This window comes from Podarcis tiliguerta, assembly GCF_965153285.1.
Source record: "Podarcis tiliguerta genome assembly, chromosome: 2".
NCBI lineage: Eukaryota > Metazoa > Chordata > Lepidosauria > Squamata > Lacertidae > Podarcis > Podarcis tiliguerta.
Window position 1 is genome coordinate 36778138 of NC_139535.1, and position 19142 is coordinate 36797279.

At 42.7% G+C, this 19142-nt stretch overlaps 1 protein-coding gene across 8 annotated transcripts in view; it reads right to left on the minus strand.

The window, feature by feature from the left end:
• The window catches only part of FGD5 (FYVE, RhoGEF and PH domain containing 5), a 144481-nt gene that overhangs the window by 112489 nt on the left and 12850 nt on the right, over positions 1–19142 (minus strand). For all 8 annotated transcript variants that reach the window (XR_014507911.1, XM_083426929.1, XM_083426932.1 and 5 more), the window contains exon 2: positions 11999–14963. Coding sequence is in view for 7 of the 8 variants with exons in the window: in XM_083426927.1 (XP_083283053.1) it covers positions 11999–14963 (2965 nt within the window). In the remaining variant the exon portion in view is untranslated. The remainder of the gene's footprint in view (positions 1–11998; positions 14964–19142) is intronic.

Below are 19142 nucleotides of genomic sequence, written 5' to 3' on the forward strand. Positions count from 1 at the left end.
CTACTTCCTGCATTGGTAGACGGTCTCCACTAGAGAGAGCAAAGGAAACAAAGATGCAAGAAGGAACTATTATTGCAATATGCTGTTGCTTTGATTATGCCCTACAGTATGTGTGGTGATGCCCCAGTGACAAACCCAGTCCAAGCTGATAGAAGTTGAGTTTGTAGCCTGTAGATCATGGAAAGGTGTTTGGTGGCGATAGGTCTAATTGTGCTTACTTTAGGCCTTTGAAGAGATACCCCCTAATTAATCCGACCAATTACCCAAGCGAAAGGGTCCTTTTATTGGCTTTTTAAGAGGGGTCCTGGCAAAGCAGACCGTGCCTCTTAAATACATTCTCCCATCCATTAACTCTAATTGGTCCATTAAGATAAAATTAATTGTTGCGTGCCAGTGAAAAGCCAATATTAAGGGGCTTTACATTAAACCCCCATGGGTCCCATCAAAGCACAGTTCTTGCAGGATAATTAAAAGTGGACTGTATGCTATAAATAACTGTGTCGGATTGAACAACAGACCATAAACTATTGAATTAGATTTGTAACAACTGCAACTACAACACCCAAAAGCAATTGCATTTTTAATGCTATGGGATATAGGCACTGTGTATCATTAAGTAGCAAGGAAAAGAAGATTCACGGGCTGCCTCAGAGTGGTAATGCGCCATGCCTCATCCAATAAATCTTTGCAATAAGAGTCGGCAAACAGCATATAGAGAAGATAATGCATTCCTATGCAGGATAGAACAGGGGTTGGTGATTTCTAATGTGAACATACGCTGGCCATATTCTCATTCTTCTTCTCATTACAGGCAATACCGGACTAGTTTTGCAGGCTGATGAACTCCTTTCCTATCTGTAACAATTTTTGCACTCTGGTGACGGGAGCAGAAGAGACAAATATTATAGCCAAGGTAGTATACAGTCAATGTTGCTAATGGCACCAGGAAGGAATAAACGATCATATGCTCTAGTAGTTACAGTTGCTGTTGTATACGGCAGTGCTTTGCTTGGATACCACTGGTTGTGATAAAGGAACAGCATCACGTACACAACTAATTGCTACTGGCACATCATGCTACCTTAGGTATTAGCTCATAAAGGGGAATCCACATAGACATGTCTCTGATTATTACCGCAGTATACCAGTAATGGTGATGGAGTTACAATTTAGCTGATGTAATCCCATGAATGCACATACAGTGGTACCTCAGGTTACATACGCTTCAGGTTACAGACTCAGCTAACCCAGAAATAGTACCTCAGGTTAATAACTTTGCTTCAGGGTGAGAACAGAAATTGTGCTCCAGCGGCACAGCAGCAGTGGGAGGCCCCATTAGCTAAAGTGGTGCTTCAGGTTAAGAACAGTTTCAGGTTAAGAACGGACCTCCAGAAGGAATTAAGTACTTAACCCGAGGTACCACTGTACATATATACATAGTGCTAAACTTTTAAGAAACTACTGCATGAGTGGGTTAAGACTATAGGGCAAGCTGTCCTGTCAGGCTTTGCACTTTGGGAGGAAGGATCTCTCACTTCCACCATGTGAACCCTACCAGCAAGGAGGTCCAAGCAAATTACTTAGAAACTCTTACCATTTAGGAACCTAAGTTACATTGCCTGTCTCTTCTTTTTGCGATATTAGGGTGTGAAACTTAATTTTTGCAAATTTATTCAGTGAGGGGGCTTAAAATAAGTATTTTGGGTGTGAGAAATTCAAATCTGCTATTATTTTTGTGATTGGACAACATTTAGCTTGGTAAATCTATGTTTGATGAAGAAGCACATAAACTGCTTTTGGAAAACCAAGGAATTTTAATTTTACCTTCTGAAAATGTCATGTGATGCTAAATATTAAGAATAAGAATATATAATATGACTGCATGTACTTGGCAATCATTTTTAATTATTTCTATGCAATTTTACACACATTTTACCTACCAAGTAGGACAAAATTATATCAATTTAACCAAAATATCTTTTGTATTCCCAAGTATACTGTGGAATGCCCTCCCATCATATGTCAGACAGATAAATAACTATATGACATACGGAATACATCTGAAAACAGCCCTGTACAGTTAAGTTTTTAATACTTGATGTTTTGTTGTGTTTTTAATATTTTGTTGGGAGCTGCCCAGAGTGGCTGGGGCAACCCAGTCAGATGGGTGGTATATAAGAAATAAAATCATTATTACTGTTATTATAAGTTGTGTTACAACTTTTAGCACCCCTCATTTTTGGAACCTGAAAGTTGAAAAATTCAACACACCCTACTGTGTCCTACCTTTGAAGCATTTGTAAGTAAACCATTTTTAACTTACCAAACATGTGGTCTTTTTCTACGCTAAGGGAAGTGAGGAACTTTGAAGCAACTTAGAAGGAGATATTTTAAAAGTCTAACAGCCTATATTTCCATACTTTACTTTGCTGCATGTTTCGTGATTTTAAATCTCTGCTGGGGTTTTAAATCTCTCACCAATGAGTACTTACTCCAAACCTGGATCTAGGCATTCAGGGAATATTACTTTTCTTTTACCACATCTGGTATCCATTATTCAACCAAACCGAATTAACCAGCACAACATTCAGTGGTATTTTTCTAGAAAAAGAGGTGCTGGGACTCACCATGAACTCCTCCCTTGTTCTCTTATAATGTCAATGGCACCCACCTGAGAGGTGCCGAAACTAAGTTCTGTGAGTTCCAGCTGAAAAAAAGTCCTGACACATCCTTTTCAACTCTATAATTCTACAATGTGTAGTTCCACCCTGAATATTGTTCATCTTTCAGTCTTGGATTTCCTGATTGTATAAGGTAGGCTTCCCTTGCAACGTTCCTTATGATCACAGGATAAACACTGGGCGAGGTATTTTGCTCCAAGAAAGCTTTCTGCCTAAACTGTACTTACTCGCGGATAAATTGGCTCATGTTTTATGCCCCAGTCTGACGTTTCAAGTGGCAAGCTGACAGCAAATGCCCTCAGCCAGGAAATCAGCTTGAAAGGGAGGGATTCAGCCAACAATTCCCACGCTGGCACTCGGCCTTGCTAGGCAATCCTGGCAGGCTGCCTTCTGGTCTAGTTATAAGAGGAACCCTGTGGATCCGACCAAAGAGGCATCTAATCCAGCTTTCTGCTTCCACACAGGCTGACCAGAAACATCTGGGAAGTCCAGAGTCAAAATATGTAACCAACAGCAGCATTCTCCCATTCTTGTGTCCCAACCTTTGATATTTGGATGTGGAATGCATTTGACCCTAAAAATCCATCACAATCTTTTCCTTCATTAATTTGTGTAGCCCCCTTTTAAAGTCTTGTAATTTGCAAGAGCAAATTTGTACAAATTTGCCCTAAATCCCCATCTACTTTAATGGGATGAGTCCAAATTCTAGTATGATGTGCTGTGGGGTGCGGGTGGGATGGCGTCTCTCTGTCTACTTTCTGTACCCCATGTATTATTTTATAAGCATCTGTCATGGCACCTACTTACTGTACTTCTATCCCTTCACCACAAGCCAAATGTGTCTCCTTTACAGCCAAAGAGCTGATAAGACACAGCCCTGCTGCAGCACACTCCAAATGATCACTCTTAGTGCAAATCTATAGCTTAATATTCAACATGGGGAAAGTGCTGAAAATGGCATATCTGCGTCAAATTGTCTCTCACTCTTCCATAACATGGAGCACACCCCCACGGGCTGACAACCATCACGACCTGTGCATTTCCTACCCTTATCAGTTGTTGGCAATGGCGTGCAGTTGGGGAGAGGAAAACACACCAGGCAATTATCTCATTATGATACAGGAGGGGGTGAAAGAGGATACCATTCTTGGTAACAGACCCATGGCCAGTGTCATGCATATCTCTGCCCTCAGGCAGGTTTCTTCCACACTACAGACCTTTTGTGGTGCATTACTTTTTCCAAAACCAGCTAGAAGTGGAATTAAACCGGAGATTCTACACAGCACATAAAAGACCACTATATTATCCGAGAGTGCCCTTTGTCCCACTGCCAAAACCCTCAAGTAATGTCTGCTCAACAGTAAGTTGCAGCCAGCAAAAATTCCCAGCAAATTTTTTTCTTGTAGGTTCAACCTGTTTTATTGCTTTCTGATAAGCTTAGGTAGGGGATTAGCAATGAATGGCCTATTAATTACTTCTTGACTAACCTCTCTAGGACTTCCAGGTGGGAACTTTTCTCTTTTATTTTTTATGTCATTTTTATAGCAAAATAATGCTATTTCTCTATTACAGTGGGGGGGGGGGGCTAAGTGATGTAAGGAAACTATTAAAGTCACCTCTTTTTCCAGAAACAGTAACTGACAGTGGGGCAATTAACAGAGGCTATACAGAGGTTGAATCTGTAAACAGGAAATGTTTAATCAAATGTGCAGGAGCCCTTAAAAACCTCGGTAGTGTTTTGCTTATCTACACTAGACAGGACGGTGCTGCAATGAACTATAACTACCCCTCCTTTTGCCACAATTCAGATATTAAAAACCAAAGGAGGACAGAACAGAAAACCATTTGAATGCAATGGAAGGACGACATCATCAGAATGCTCTGTAAACACTTAATGAATTAAGTTTTTCAAAAAGTGAAGAAACTTAGGAAGCCAATTTCAAAGGAAAGGGCTAGTGCGGAAACAACCATAGCATGCAGGCCAGGACTTAACAGAGCTGTACAGCCAGGGCAGGCGAGATCCTACAGCAACATGCATCAGATACTGCATTGTCAAGGGGAAATGTAATATATTCATTCTCTGCTTCTATTAACTCAATTTCCATTCCACTACATGGCCCATTTGAGCTCTCGGGGTGGCTAACCATAATAAACAGACAATAAAACAACAATAAAAACCAACAAAATAAAATACCAATTAAAAGAAGTGTTGCCAAGATAATAGTAAGACAGATTTGCAGTCACAAATAGATAGTACTGAGCTGTGGAATGTAAAGCTCAGACCTAAGGAAAGGCAAGAGTGACTTGCATCAGGAAGCTCTTTCACGAAAGCTTGAAAAGTGCACATACAATATGCTCACAGCTGAAACCCCCTTGTGCTGCTAGAAAGAGGGTATCAATCTGGGCCCCATGTTTTTATGCATCATCTTCTCCACACCTCTAGGTAGTTAAGGAGCCTGATGGGAAAGATGGGAAAAGGGCTAGTTCTGCTCAAGAGTAGACCCACTGAAATGAATGAATCCCAATGAGATATGCCCATTAATGTCATTGGGTCAACTGAGTAGGGCAAACATTTGAATTAGTCCACCATTTGCACCTTTTCGTGTGTTTGTTATACATTGTGTGAGTTAAGAAGCATTTCATAACAACAATAATAATAATATTAATAATAATAATAATATAATATTATTTGTACCCTGCCCATCTGGGCGGCTTCCAACAAAGATTAAAAATACATTAAAATGTCACACATTAAAAACTTCCCTAAACAGGGCTGCCTTCAGATGTCTTCTAAATGTCAGAAAGTAGTTTATTTCCTTGACATCTGATGGGAGGGTGTTCCACAGGATGGGAGCCACTACCGGGAAGGCCCTCTGCCTGGTTCCCTGTGACCCCACTTTTTGCAGTGAGGGAACCGCCAGAAGGCCCACAGAGCTGGACCTCAGTGTCCAGACTGAACAATGGGGGTGGAGACACTCCTTCGGGTATACTGGGCCGAGGCCGTTTAGGGCTTTAAAGGTCAGCACCAACACTTTGACTTGTGCTCGGAAACGTAGACAGCACATCTGGCACAGTGGTTAGAGCATTGGACTGAGACCTGGGAGACTGAGGCTCTAGCCTTCACTCAGTCATGATGGTCAGGGGCCTGTGGCTGTTTCTTAGCCGAAGCGTACCTCACAGGGTTGTTGTGAGGTTTATAAAGGGGAGTGTAAGACCCATGTCTGCCACTCTGAGCTTCTTGGAAAGAAAGTGGGATACAGACAACAGCTTTCAGTCAGTTTGTTTAAATTTGATCGCAATGATTGCCATTGCTGCGAATTAGTCCCTTGCAGAATAATTACAAGTCCTGAATTTCACCTTTCTTTTTTTTTACTTTGAAACCAATTAGCTTCTAGTGACAGCTGACAATCATCTCTGATTGTGCTGACAAGTGTATAATAGGAGCCATAAACACAAGTGGCTATTTGAAAACGTTAAAGCAGTGCAGTTTTCATCTTGTTAAAACTGCCCAGCGCTCTCATCTACCTAATATTTGGAATAGCCTCATCATCCCCAGAATTCTGATCTCTTATTCAATAATCTTACACCTTTACCCACAGAAGAACCATCTCACCCCCTGCACCAGACTATTGGGAATTGAGTGCTAACTAGCATTATAGATCCCACGAAGCGTTGTCTTCTGTTTTGAAACATAGGAGTCACTCTCATAGTTCTGATGTTCAGGGGTCAGAGTTTCTGATGTATCCAAAACAACACCATCCATGGAGAATGGGGAGATATCAGCAGGTGGGGGGGGGACCCCAAGGTTTACAGAAGTACAAGCAATATTTTCTGGGGGGATAGGTAGGTGGGAACCCGGCCCCCAAACAGCACCAGGATGCATGCTCAATAGATGCAGAATGCAGACTGCCGGGGGCAAGGCAGAAAATCAGGAGGGAAGGACAAGGGGATAAAATAACCTGAACAGAAAAATTCTACATTGCAACATTTTGTTCAGGTTCCACACGCACAGACTATAAGCCATACAAGACTGTGTGACTTTTCAGAGACAATGGACAAAAACCTTCATCCATCACCACTACGCCTTGCCACTGGAAAGAACCAAGAGCTGCCTGTGCAAGGAACAGAAGGAAATGACCTTGTACTAAATCTGACAAACCCTCCATCTAGCTCAGTACTGTCTGCCCAAACTGGCAGCAGCTGCCCAGGGTTTGAGGCAAGCGCTACCTGAAGACCCTCTCTCCTGAAATTCCCAACAGTGAGTCAGGTTACTCATGGGGAGGCCATTACAACAGAGGTATTTGTCTTTCTTTCTGAACACACTGCTTCCCATAATGTTGGGAGTTCCCCGGGAAAATATGAAGTCTAGAAGGATACTCCAAAAACAAGAGGTGAAAGGCAATATGCTGCTAGGCCACATCATGCAGCAGAAAACTCATCACTGTGGGGCCCATAGGCCTTCTCCACACGACATGACTAACTACTTTTCATGGAACCTTAACAGCATTTCTAATGCTGCATTACCAAATTATATTTTAATTATTAATGCTAGTTGGCTAAATTTTGGGTAACGCTGGTAAGTGCCCTTCAGGGGACAATGTTCCAGTTACTAAGCCCCACATCAGTAATTGAAAGGAAAGATTATCTCTTGCATGCTTTCATTACCGAGTTCTTTCGCTATCAATTTGATGGAATCTAATTAAAAAATATTAGCCAAGATATACCACACCCACCCGCGCAAAGGCCTTTGTCTCCCCTTTCTTTTCTGAAGAAAAGAAATTAAAAACCGAAATCTTCTCTCTGGCCAGTTGTAATAAACCCCTGCAAACACTGGGGCTTCTGAGGCATCTAAATGGTGTTGTAATTTGATGGTGTTTTTTGAATTCTATTCATGAAACTCGATACAGAAAAACCACCGTAATGAGGACTAGAGCTGGTGCAGTACAGAGGCAGGTAAGAGAATGAGGTGCAAATCAGGAAGCCCCCAGATCACATTCTGTCTCTAGTATGAACTCGCTGGTTGATCTTAGACAAACCTCTCTCTCTTAGTCTTCATTTCCCAATTATAATACTGCCTCACCCTACAGGAGAGATGAAGATCCCACGAGCCTCCTGATGTGAATGCATTATACTAAAGAAAGTGTGTATAGAAGTGAAAACAGTGTACAAAAGCAGAGTACAAAATGTCTTTCAATATTAGGAATAATTGCATACAAAACTGGATATATCTGGAAGTGTGAAAGAAAATGTGGGAAGATGGGAGTTGTATTCCAGCAACATCTGGAGGGCCACCAGTTCCACACTGCAGCATTACATAATGTTGTACGGTTTGCAACCCGGTAATATAAAGTGCTGTTTTGGGACTACAACTCCCATCATCCCTTGCTAACAGGACCAGTGGTCAGGGATGATGGGAACTGTAGCTCCAAAACAGCTGGAGGGCCAAGTTTGGCCATCACTGGCCTACACTGACTGTCAACCACTCTTAAGGGTTTTGAGCAGGGTTCTATCCCAGCCCTACCTGCAGAAGCTGGGGGCTCAACCTGGGATCTTCTATGTATGAGGCAGATGGCCTACTGCTGAGACGTAGCCCTTCCTCATTGATTTCAGTGGGTCTACTCTAAGCATGACTAAGTCTGGACCCAACCCACAATGCTTTAATTGAAGCAGGGTTTTCCAGAACCATAGAGGAAATCATTGTATTCCTATTACAAAATGGGTGGTTTCATCCAGTGCTTTTTTTCTAAAAAATAAATAAATGTTTAGGGATACTCTCATTTTCCTACTCATACTGAAATACTGCCCCTCAATGAGGCCAAACTTAGATTCAGCAAATGTTTAGGGGTATGTGTACCCCTGCATCCTCCAAGAAAAAAAAAACAGCAGTGGTTTCATCTGTTAAGTCTTTATTATTAAAAAAATCAAAAAATCAAAAGCAGTTGTCATTTTTTCCCAGAGTACTGCAGACATAGAAGCAGCCTTGAATACTGTGCTGAAACTTCCTGAACCAGTTTTGATTGGCTTCCCCTTAACAGACCCATGCTTCCATGGGAAGTTCATAAATGTGTCACAGCCATTTGCGTTGTTCAATATTTTAAACTTTTATCCACAAGGAACACTCTGAAATTGTACTTCACTTGACAACAACAACAAGACATATCAGTTTTCTCAGTCCAGATGCAACCACCGAAAGTGCCAGAGATAAACACCTATAAAGCCATGTGTCTGTGTTCAGATATGAATGCATTTCTGTGTCAATATACTGCTGTCTAACCAAGGCTACCAGGCTGATAATAATGAAAAAACAGAATGGTGCATCCATTGACAAGTGAATCTAACTAGTATGATTCTTAAGATTTTTCTTTGGTCAGGTCCCCAGAAAAACATGTTAAAATCTATGCAAAAAATTTCAGGATTTGAATTTAGCTCTTGAAGGCAAGACAGTTTTCACCCACATCCAAGCATAAACTACATGTGCATGACGTCTTCTATTAGTACTTATTTATTTATTGAATTTGACCTTCATCTGAAAATCTCAGGGTGGTTCACAACAAAAAAATACAAGAAAAAACCACAGAATGCATAATAAAAACAAGGGCAAGAACAAAACAATAACCCCCTTTCCACAAACACGTTTAAAAGGATATAGGATCCTTGATATTACATGGATGTGGAAACTGGTCCTCCAGATGCTGCTAGACTACAACTCCCATCATCCCTAATTATTTACTATGCTGGCAAGGGTTGATGGGAGATGGAGTCCAACAACACATCAAGCAGTGGTTTTTCTCAGGGGGCACTCAAGGGCACGCAGTACTGGCACCTCTTTTTGTTATTGTTAAAAAAAGTGGCATTTACTGTAACAACTTCATGGTGAGTAAGGTAAAGTGTAAAGGGGACCCCTCACCATTAGGTCCACTCGTGACCGACTCTGGGGTTGCGGTGCTCATCTCGCTTTATTGGCCGAGGGAGCCAGCATTTGTCCGCAGACAGCTTCCAGGTCATGTGGCCAGCATGACTAAGCCACTTCTGGCGAACCAGAGCGGCACATGGAAACGCCATTTACCTTCCCACCGGAGCAGTACCTATTTATCTACTTGCACTTTGACGTGCTTTCGAACTGCTAGGTTGGCAGGAGCAGGGACCGAACAATGGGAGCTCATCCCGTCACAGGGATTTGAACCGCCAACCTTCTGATCAGCAAGTCCTAGGCTCTGTGGTTTAACCCACAGCGCCACCTGCATCCCTTCACGGTGAGTACCAGCACCTATTTTTCTAGAAATTTCTAGCTTTATTATGTCAGAGTATTAAAGCGTTCTAGTTTAGCTGTGCATAGTTCAGCTGCTAACTGAAGCTCTGACCCAAGATTATGGGCGATGTACAACAAATGGTAAATAAAGTGAAAATCCCATATATATTTTTTATAGAAATGTGTGTGCATGTGTCACTGGCTGGTTGCCTTGACTGCCACCAAATATAATGATGAGTTTTGATAGCCCATAATAGCTAAGGAAATAGATGCTTCTTTCCCACACAGTTGTCCTTTCCTCTTTTTCTGCCTTGACTGGTATGGGGACAGATTTGCTTTCAAGTTGGCTGGTGTTTCCTCTGAGTTATAAACCTGCGAGGGATTGTTAAGATGGAATGTCAAAGCAAAAGAAATCTTTGCTTTGATAAGAGAAAACTAGTGAAATTAAAGGTTAGATCAAGATAAGGGTCCCCCCCCCTCTCCAAATGATCAGAAAGAAAAAAGCCTCACTGATGTCTCAGATCTCACAGCTTTGGATGTGTTTTTCAAATGATTCGAAAACTCTCCCAAACACTGATCATGACAGACTTTGGTAAAAACAGCGAACTTCACGTAGTTTGTAATGGCTGAGTTTGGGGGAAGTCTACAGATTAATCCTTTAACTTTTGGGAACCAAAACTGACCCTTACAGGAGCAGACAAGAATAAGGAGTGGCATAAAAGCAGGTAATGTAGAATGCAGTGTGGGAGCTAAGGAGGCTGGTAATGATGAGCCACGAGCTCCACTGAAATGACAGCATCTAAATCAAACAAGCATGCAGACACATTATCCAGAATAAAAACAAGCAAGATTCAATCTAATCTCTGTAGAAGTTAAGAAGTTCCTTAAAGTAAGTGTTATGAGAAAAAGAGTAGATCATCCAGCACAAAGAGGGGAGAAGGTATACACAGGTTCTCATTTTTGAGTGCCACCTCTTTCCTGTAACATGTGCCTAAGAATAAAAACCTGCACAGCAGGCCTGTTGTGAGACAGCCTCTGAAGGCTGACAATATTTACATCAGTTTGCATGGGCTTGTTATTGTTATAAGGGGGGGAAACTGCTCCTTTTCCCTTATGGGGTACCCAAGAACCCATATAGAGTCCTTTTGTAGGTTCTCTATCGGTAGGAGAAAATAACAGAGACCAACCAGAGAATATTGAGAAGCAAAGCAGCTAGTAAGCCTGATCTTTATTAAAGCTGTTGCAACAGGGTGTCCGTCCCCCCCCCCCCACAGGAGGGGAGGCGGGACCCCAAGCCATGCGCACAAGCCCTTATATAGACATTTTAAATGACCCACCCAGGAGTCCAAGACCACCTCCAGAAACATCATACACACATCACAGAAGGGGTGTAGTCCCAGACCACCCCCTTAATACATCAGAGAAGGGGCGGAAATCTGGATGTGTTGTTTCTTCTTGTCTGCCAGGTTACCTGATTGGAATACCTGGGCATCCTGGCCACTCTTTTGTTATGATAACTACTCAGTTCCTAAATCCAAATCACAGGTCACAGGCTCACACCCTATGCATATCTTAAATGTGCCCTTAAGACAGGAAAGAGACAGTGGGGAGATTTCCCATTTCCTTCAACCTTGCAGAGAAATATTTGAGGTCATTTTGGGAGAGAGAAAATGGTTTCAGGACTTTTCTGTGGGTTTCAGACATGTGCTTTACATATTTGTATGTGTTTGGTTGGTACATTTCTGAACAACTATTTTATATATATAAGACCATTATAAAACTCTTATAACACTAAGCTTTGGTTTTCCTAGTGCTTCCATATATGGGGATCTACGAACCAAGCATTTAGATTAGGGGACACTGAAACTTTCTAGTGACTCGCTTTTAAAAATATATACTATGCCTTTTAAAAATACTGTATTCTTCCCACTCTTCTATAGAGAGCATTTCCTGAAAAAGGGAGATAAGCCCAGCAAAGTCGAGAATAAGCCTACAACTCCCAATACACAGGAAGCCTAGCTTCTCCGGTCAAGGCTAGCAGGCCTTACATAAATATGTGTTACAATACCTTTCAGTTTCCTGGCTGGTAGGTTGCTGCTTGTTGTTCTCGAAGGCTGTAAAACTGCTCATATCCACATAGCCGTCATTCTCGTTTGCGGCAGATAATGCCCTGCTAGGATCTTCAAAAAATTCAGTAAAGGTCCCAGCCCTGGTTGGCCTTCGTGGGGGTATTTGTATGTTTTCATAATCAGAGTTCATAGCTGGGATGTTCTCATAGTCAGACGTATCAGCATTAGGAAATGAAATAGACCTGGGCTTAGTTAAAGGAAGGGGCATGAAAGGAGGCCTGGAGCGGTCCTCAAAAGACTCCACCCGTGACACACTCCTACTAAAGGTTTTGGGCGTCCCTTTTCTTTTGCCGTCCTTGTAGAAGAGAACAGTTGGAGACTCAGATGCCCTCAGCTTGCCGGTCCGTGATATCAGCTGAGGGGAGCTACTCAAACTCCTCCTGTCGAGTTCCATGAGTCTGGAAGGCCCATGATAACTAGACTCTGAGGAGGACCTTGAAGAAGAAACATGAACGTCCACATGGACTTTATTTTCCGTCTTCTTCTTGAACTTTAAGGTGAGGAACTTCTTGAAAGAGGACTTCTTTTTCTTGCAGTACTTATCGGGAGAGTCATTCTCAATTAAAAGTGAAGGCGAACTTTTCGTTATTGGCTTCTTGGTGATACAGGCAAGTTCAAAGGGAGGTGGAATATCCACAACTGAGGACGGGGTGGAGACCCCACTGGATGGAAGGTGATTCCTCTGGGAAAAACTACCCGAGGAACCAATGACGCAAGGCAAAGAGAGGTCTTCTGTTCTGTTTATTCTATTGTAATCCAACATGGAGGTCTCACTTTCTCTATATACAGAGACAGGGATATCTCTGCCTTCTACTGAAAAAGATCGAGGGTATAAAACAAAGCGCCTTGGCTTTGCAGGTAGGGCTCTATTCATTTCCATTGTCTTTCCTTCTGACAGAGAGAAGCTATGGCTTACATCTTCAGACATGGTGGAAGCAGTGGCTGAGGACTGCAGTTCAGTGTCTGGGCCTGTTTCTTCTGGCACTGTTTCTGGCACATACCCAGGCACTTTCCCGGAGAGGGACCTTGTTCTAGTAACAATGCTTTTCCGATCAATGGAGAGCAAGTGGTTTTCACTGTCCATTGCCCCTCCCTCTCTGAAATCACTTGAACTATCTTGGACACCAGCCTCCCCCATTTCTTTTCCAGCACAGAGGATTTCATTTGCTGAAGGCAAGCTGTCTCCCAATACGTATGGGTCATCTAGGGAGTCACTGCTGATTTCTCCATCATTATCAGGAACAACCACCACTTCAGGGACTGCTGAAGTTCCATCAATCACATATTCACTGCCTGAGTCTATTTCCGTTTTTCCAGGGTGGCAAACATCCAGTTCTCCTGTGGAGTGCCAGGTACCTTCATCTGCACCTTCATCATGTGTACTTGGGGCAGTATCTTCAACACTGCTGTGATCCACCGCAAGCATTTGGTTATCTGATTGTGTATCTTCCAAAGCACACTCGCTTATGCTGTGATCTCCAAGTAAAATATCTGACTTGGATCTTTCGGCCAGCTGCGAGTCAGATTCGAGCTCATTAACTTCTTGAAGGCTGAAGGGCTGGTTATCACTGTTCATTTCAGTCCCTTCTAATGGCAAATCTTCTTCAGAAGAATCAGGAGCATCCTCACTGCACTCTTTTTCAAAGGGAATGATCTGGCAGCTGTCGTCCATGGTCTCTGTGTCTACCACTTCATCCTTTTGTTCTTTGGAGTCTTCCCTTGTATCACATGCTGCCTCTGATGTTTCCTCCTCGCTCTTCATCTCAGTGGTTTGGTAGCCATCATCTGTATTTTCTTCCTGTTCTACGCTTGTTTCACATTCATCCGCTGGGTCTAGTTCCTCCTCCTTTTTAGGACCGGCTTCATTTGTGGCCTCCCCCAAAGTCTCTTCAGGATCAGGACCAGCTTCATGTAGTTCTAATCCAGTATCTACTTCTTTAGAATCATTAGCAAGGGGGTGGCTTAGGCTTGCACAAGCATCCTCTGCAAACTCTGTTTCTATATTTGAGGCTGATTCATCCCCATCATTATCCATTGGGCCCATCTCTGCATCAGCATTAGACTGCTCCTCTTCTAAAACCTGAGATAGATCTTCCCCTCCTGGAGCCTCACAAATTGGTGACTGATCCTCTGAAGATGATGTTGGCACCTCTAAATGCTGTAAAATAATATCTTCACATATGGCATCATTCAAAGCCTCATCTCCATTCAAAATCTTATTGTCCACATTATACTCATTATTATCCTTTACCACATGTGGTTCTTGGAGTGCTTCATCAGACTCATCTGCACAGTTCATCTTCTCGTTGGCATCAGTTTCACAATCCACCTTGTCGTATCCACCCTCAGAAGCATCCTCCTTTTCAAAGGCTTCAGCGTTGCCAAGAGCTTGAATTTTGGGTGGTTCAGTTTCATTGCTCTCCAATAAATTTATTTCAAGATCACCGATGTCATTGCTGTGGGTACAGCCATCCTCTTCTTCATGTGCTTCCTCAGGAGTGTGCAAGATCTCGTTCTCTGCTGATTCTTGCTCATGTTCAAAGTCATAAACTTTATCAATCAATTCATCTTCAGAAATCACTATATATTCATCATCGGCTTCTGATCCTAAGAACTCTGTGTTGTTGCACTGATTTCCTTCATAAAGCTCTCGCTCCAGTTTTCCATTGGTACATTTGTTCAAGGTATTGTTGGCATGAACACTGGATCGCTGTAGAATCGATGGATCGTTGTCAGCAGAGATTTTTGGCTTGGGAGCAATGGGTGGTTTTGGGCCTCTAGACATAGAGTTTGAATTGTTAAGTGTGCCAGACCTTGATAGCGACGGAGGAAATTTGGAAGCAGCTATGGAAGCGAGATGACTGAGAATCTTTGGTTTTGGTGCTAATGGTGGCTTTGTAAGATCTGGAGAAGGAAGGAAGAACAGGAAAAGCTATATTAGCAAGCTTCGATATATATTGAGTTGTTAGTGCTACTTAAAATATGGAGATACAAAGTCACTGATACATCAGTTTAGATTGGTGGAGAAAAAATTGCCCACATCCCCCAAAAGGCATATGGTTGATCATTGTGGGAAACTGGACAATATATCCAACATGGCTCTGCTTACATTCTTAACCTATGACCCATCCAAGCTGAATACAATTGCCCAGCCATATACTTTGCCACATGCTTGGAAACCCCACCTTTGTTTGATAACAAAGCTATGTGATATTCATTTGAATGAGTTACAAATTAGATAAGCCTAATAGTTCACATATTTATATTTATAGATATAGATAGATATATAGTGACTGAATGTGGCAATAAAACTATGACAGCCGCATTCCCTGGATAACAATGACCTGTTTTATACACAGCACTAAACTGTGGCTTGTTTGATGATCTGAACCCTATCCAGTTTTAACTATGGTTCACGTACTGCCAACAAACCATGACCTGAAGCCATAGTGGGCTGTTGGGTTACAAATCTTGTTTGTTTTAACTGTGGTTTGTGCAAATTCAGCAACCTTTCATAACCATGACTTGGCCGCTCCCAACCCTCATCCCAGACAGTAAGCTACAGAGGCATGTGGTAAGAGCATCGGGGGATGGACGGGGACCAAGCCTTTACAAAACAAGCCATGGCTTATTTGGCTGTCCATGGGAATTGTGGCTAGCTCATGATTTGTTAAACAAACCATGGCTTTGTGTTCCATGAGAACCATGCCTATAAGATTACCCTGTTGGCAAGGTTATTTTTACAGTTATCTTTAAACAATGAACACAAATTATTTTTAATCAACTGATGAACCAAAACTCTTACTTCCACTGACTACCATAGCAAACAAATCCAAAGATATTCCAGTGGCGAGTCAGTCAATAAAGAATAATTGTCAATAAAATGTGGGCGTGGTCCAGTCCCGTTTTAAGTTTCGTTAAAGAACTGCTTTCCCGCCGGAAGTGATGGGACTTAAAAGTGCTCGACTTTGGCTAAATGAAATGCCTCCCAATGGCTATGAAGTGGGCAATATTTGTGATCAAGACATGAGGCTGGAAATGTTGTCAACACAAGTTCACCTTCCCCAAATAATTCCTTCTGTTGTTTTGCTTCTTCTAAAGAGCAACACAATAAGGGTAAGTCTCCTTGGCAAGCAGCTTTCTTTTGCTTTAAAGTTACTGTTGGTGCTCACAAAAGCTTTATGATGGATAGTCTTGGCGGCTATTGACTCTGTTTTAGCTGCAGAAGAGGCAGGAATAGTAGCTTTCTTTGCCACACCCCAGAGCAGGATATCACAACAAGACTTGTTTGCTTTCTGCCAGCTTGAGATATACAAGAGAATTCCTGCTGTTCCTGAACCTTGTTTATTATCCCAAATCACAATTTGGTGTGGGTTTCCCTTGCATTGCCGTAATGCCACATAAACAAAAATCCAGTTTATGGTGGCTTTTGATTGTTCAAACACACTTGGGGAGACCATGCCATTAAACCCTCCATCCCATCAACTTAGTTAAATACAACTACACCGTCGTTATAACAACAGCTTAAGAGATTTATAATGCTTGGGGGGATGAAGAAAGGGTTAAATAAAGGGGAAATAATCCCTCTGAATTTGCCCAACACATTTTGCTTACTTTCTGAGGCTGGTAGTTCTCCACGACTATCCCTTAAAAAAAACAAAACCCTTTCTTTAAACAATATAGATTATGGGAAGACTTTTTACGAAAAGGTTTTCCCCAAACTATCTACAACAAGACAACCTTCTCGTTGCTGAATCATGTAGCCAAAGAGATGCCTCTAGGAAGCTCAAAAAACAGCCTTCTCTTGTCATTTGTGCCCATTTTTCACATAAAGGCTGTCTCTAAGTTCTATTTTGATATCATAGATCAGGGGTCAGCAAAATTTTTCAGCAGGGGACCAGTCCACTGTCCCTCAGACCTGTGGGTGGTCGGACTATATTTGGGGGGGGGGGGATGAACGAATTCCTATGCCCCGCAAATAACCCAGAGATGCATTTTAAATAAAAGCACACATTCTACTCATGTAAAAACACACTGATTCCCAGACCGTCCACAGGCCGGATTTAGAAGGTGATAGGGCCTGATTCGGCCCCTGGGTCTTAGTTTGCCTACCGATGTCATAGCTGATAACAGCAATGGACCTCCATGAATTTGTCTAGAACTTTTGTGATCTCAGTAGCTGGAATACGACGCCTTTTTTCAATTTACGGATGTATAGATGAAGTCGCCAATACGTAGGTGGGCACTGCTGTCTAAGAAAGAGTTCCATGAACTGGAATGCATCCAGAGGGGTGTGTCAAAGATAGTTAGAAACCTAGGGACTATGTCCTACAAGGAGAAAAGGTGTAAGGAGTTGGAAAGCATGTTGAACCTGGAGAAGAGACAGGGCAGGTGGTAACCCTTCAGGTTTTTTAAGATAGTTATGTAGTAGATGGAGCAATTTCTACACAACAGCCATGTTTAAATATCCGAAGGACTCTCAGCTGCCTCTTCTCTATCTTCTCCAGATGCAGTGAATTTGTCCTCAACTGATTTGGGTCCTACCTTATGAAGCAACAAGGTTCAAGTGACAAGAAAGGAGATTTTGGCCATATGGTTGACAGTTGCCTTGCCTTCACTAGAAGATTTTAGGCAGAGGCTGGATGTCCACCAACCAGGGATGATGTAAGAGTAGGTTTCCTGCATCAGCAAGAAGGATGGATTAGATTACCTTTGAGGTCCCTTCCAATTCCACTATTTTAATTACCAAAAAGGATTTAAGCTTTTGACTCATCTTTACGAGACGTATGGGAAATGAGCAGCTTGCCACAAGAACTTTATCAAAGGTTTGAACCAGATGGTACGAAAGAAGGAAGCCTTTGGGGAGCCATATGCAGCCAGATTCACACAGTGTCTCACTGGCATTATCCAATATTCCATGTTCTGATATTTCTAAGGGGACGCGGGTGGCGCTGTGGGTAAAAGCCTCAGCGCCTAGGGCTTGCCGATCGAAAGGTCGGCGGTTCGAATCCCCGCGGCGGGGATTGTTCAGTCCCAGCGCCTGCCAACCTAGCAGTTCGAAAGCACTCCCGGGTGCAAGTAGATAAATAGGGACCGCTTACTAGCGGGAAGGTAAACGGTGTTTCCGTGTGCGGCTCTGGCTCGCCAGAGCAGCGATGTCACGCTGGCCACGTGACCCGGAAGTGTCTTCGGACAGCGCTGGCCCCCGGCCTCTTTGAGTGAGATGGGCGCACAACCCTAGAGTCTGTCAAGACTGGCCCGTACGGGCAGGGGTACCTTTACCTTTACCTTTAATATTTCTAAGAGTGCCATCTTCCCACGATTGGAAGACCTGCTATTGACTAATCTCATTTTAATCACTTCCCCATTTCTTCTGAGTACCAGGGATCAGGGTGTGCATGTGTAAGGTAAGCAATCAAGTAGTAGTAGTAGTAGTAGTAGTAGTAGTAGTAATAATGATAATAATCTCTCCCAGGACAAAGTATCTCAGTGGCACTTTTGTCAGGGGCAATTTCACCCCCAATACGTTTCTGCCTCGGTTGCAGCTGGCCAGTGCAGAGGTTTTCCACTGTGACTTTGCGAAGGACAAAGTATACAGCACCATGAGAAGCATGTAGGCTTTTAAAATGGTAAACATGCCTGTTTGTTTCAAAGATCTGTCACTGGGCTGCTGGGTTGAGAAGGGGGGTGGATCAGATCAGAGAAGAAAAAGACACCCTGTACCTATGGAAAACTGTTTTGGATCAGACAGATTTTCTTGTGTTTCTCCTCCCCTTATTGTTTGAGGTTTCCTTGTCAGCATCTGTTTCTTCCTCTGCTTGTCCACTTTCCTCTGGGTGAGACTCTGTTCCAGCAGAGCTACATCCCTTTTCGGAAAGTCCATTCAACTGCAATTTCAGAGCCGCAAAGAAATGCTCTAATGAAGAGGCAAGCAATTCCCTGCCTCCCCTCCCCCCCCAAAAAGCTGGAAGTGGTAATGTTAGGCTTTTAATTTTTATTCTTCCTCATATGGGGCTCATCCAGACTTCCTATTGTGCTAAGTTTCTAGTCTATGCTTTAAAGCGCTATGTCCAGACCCTTTAA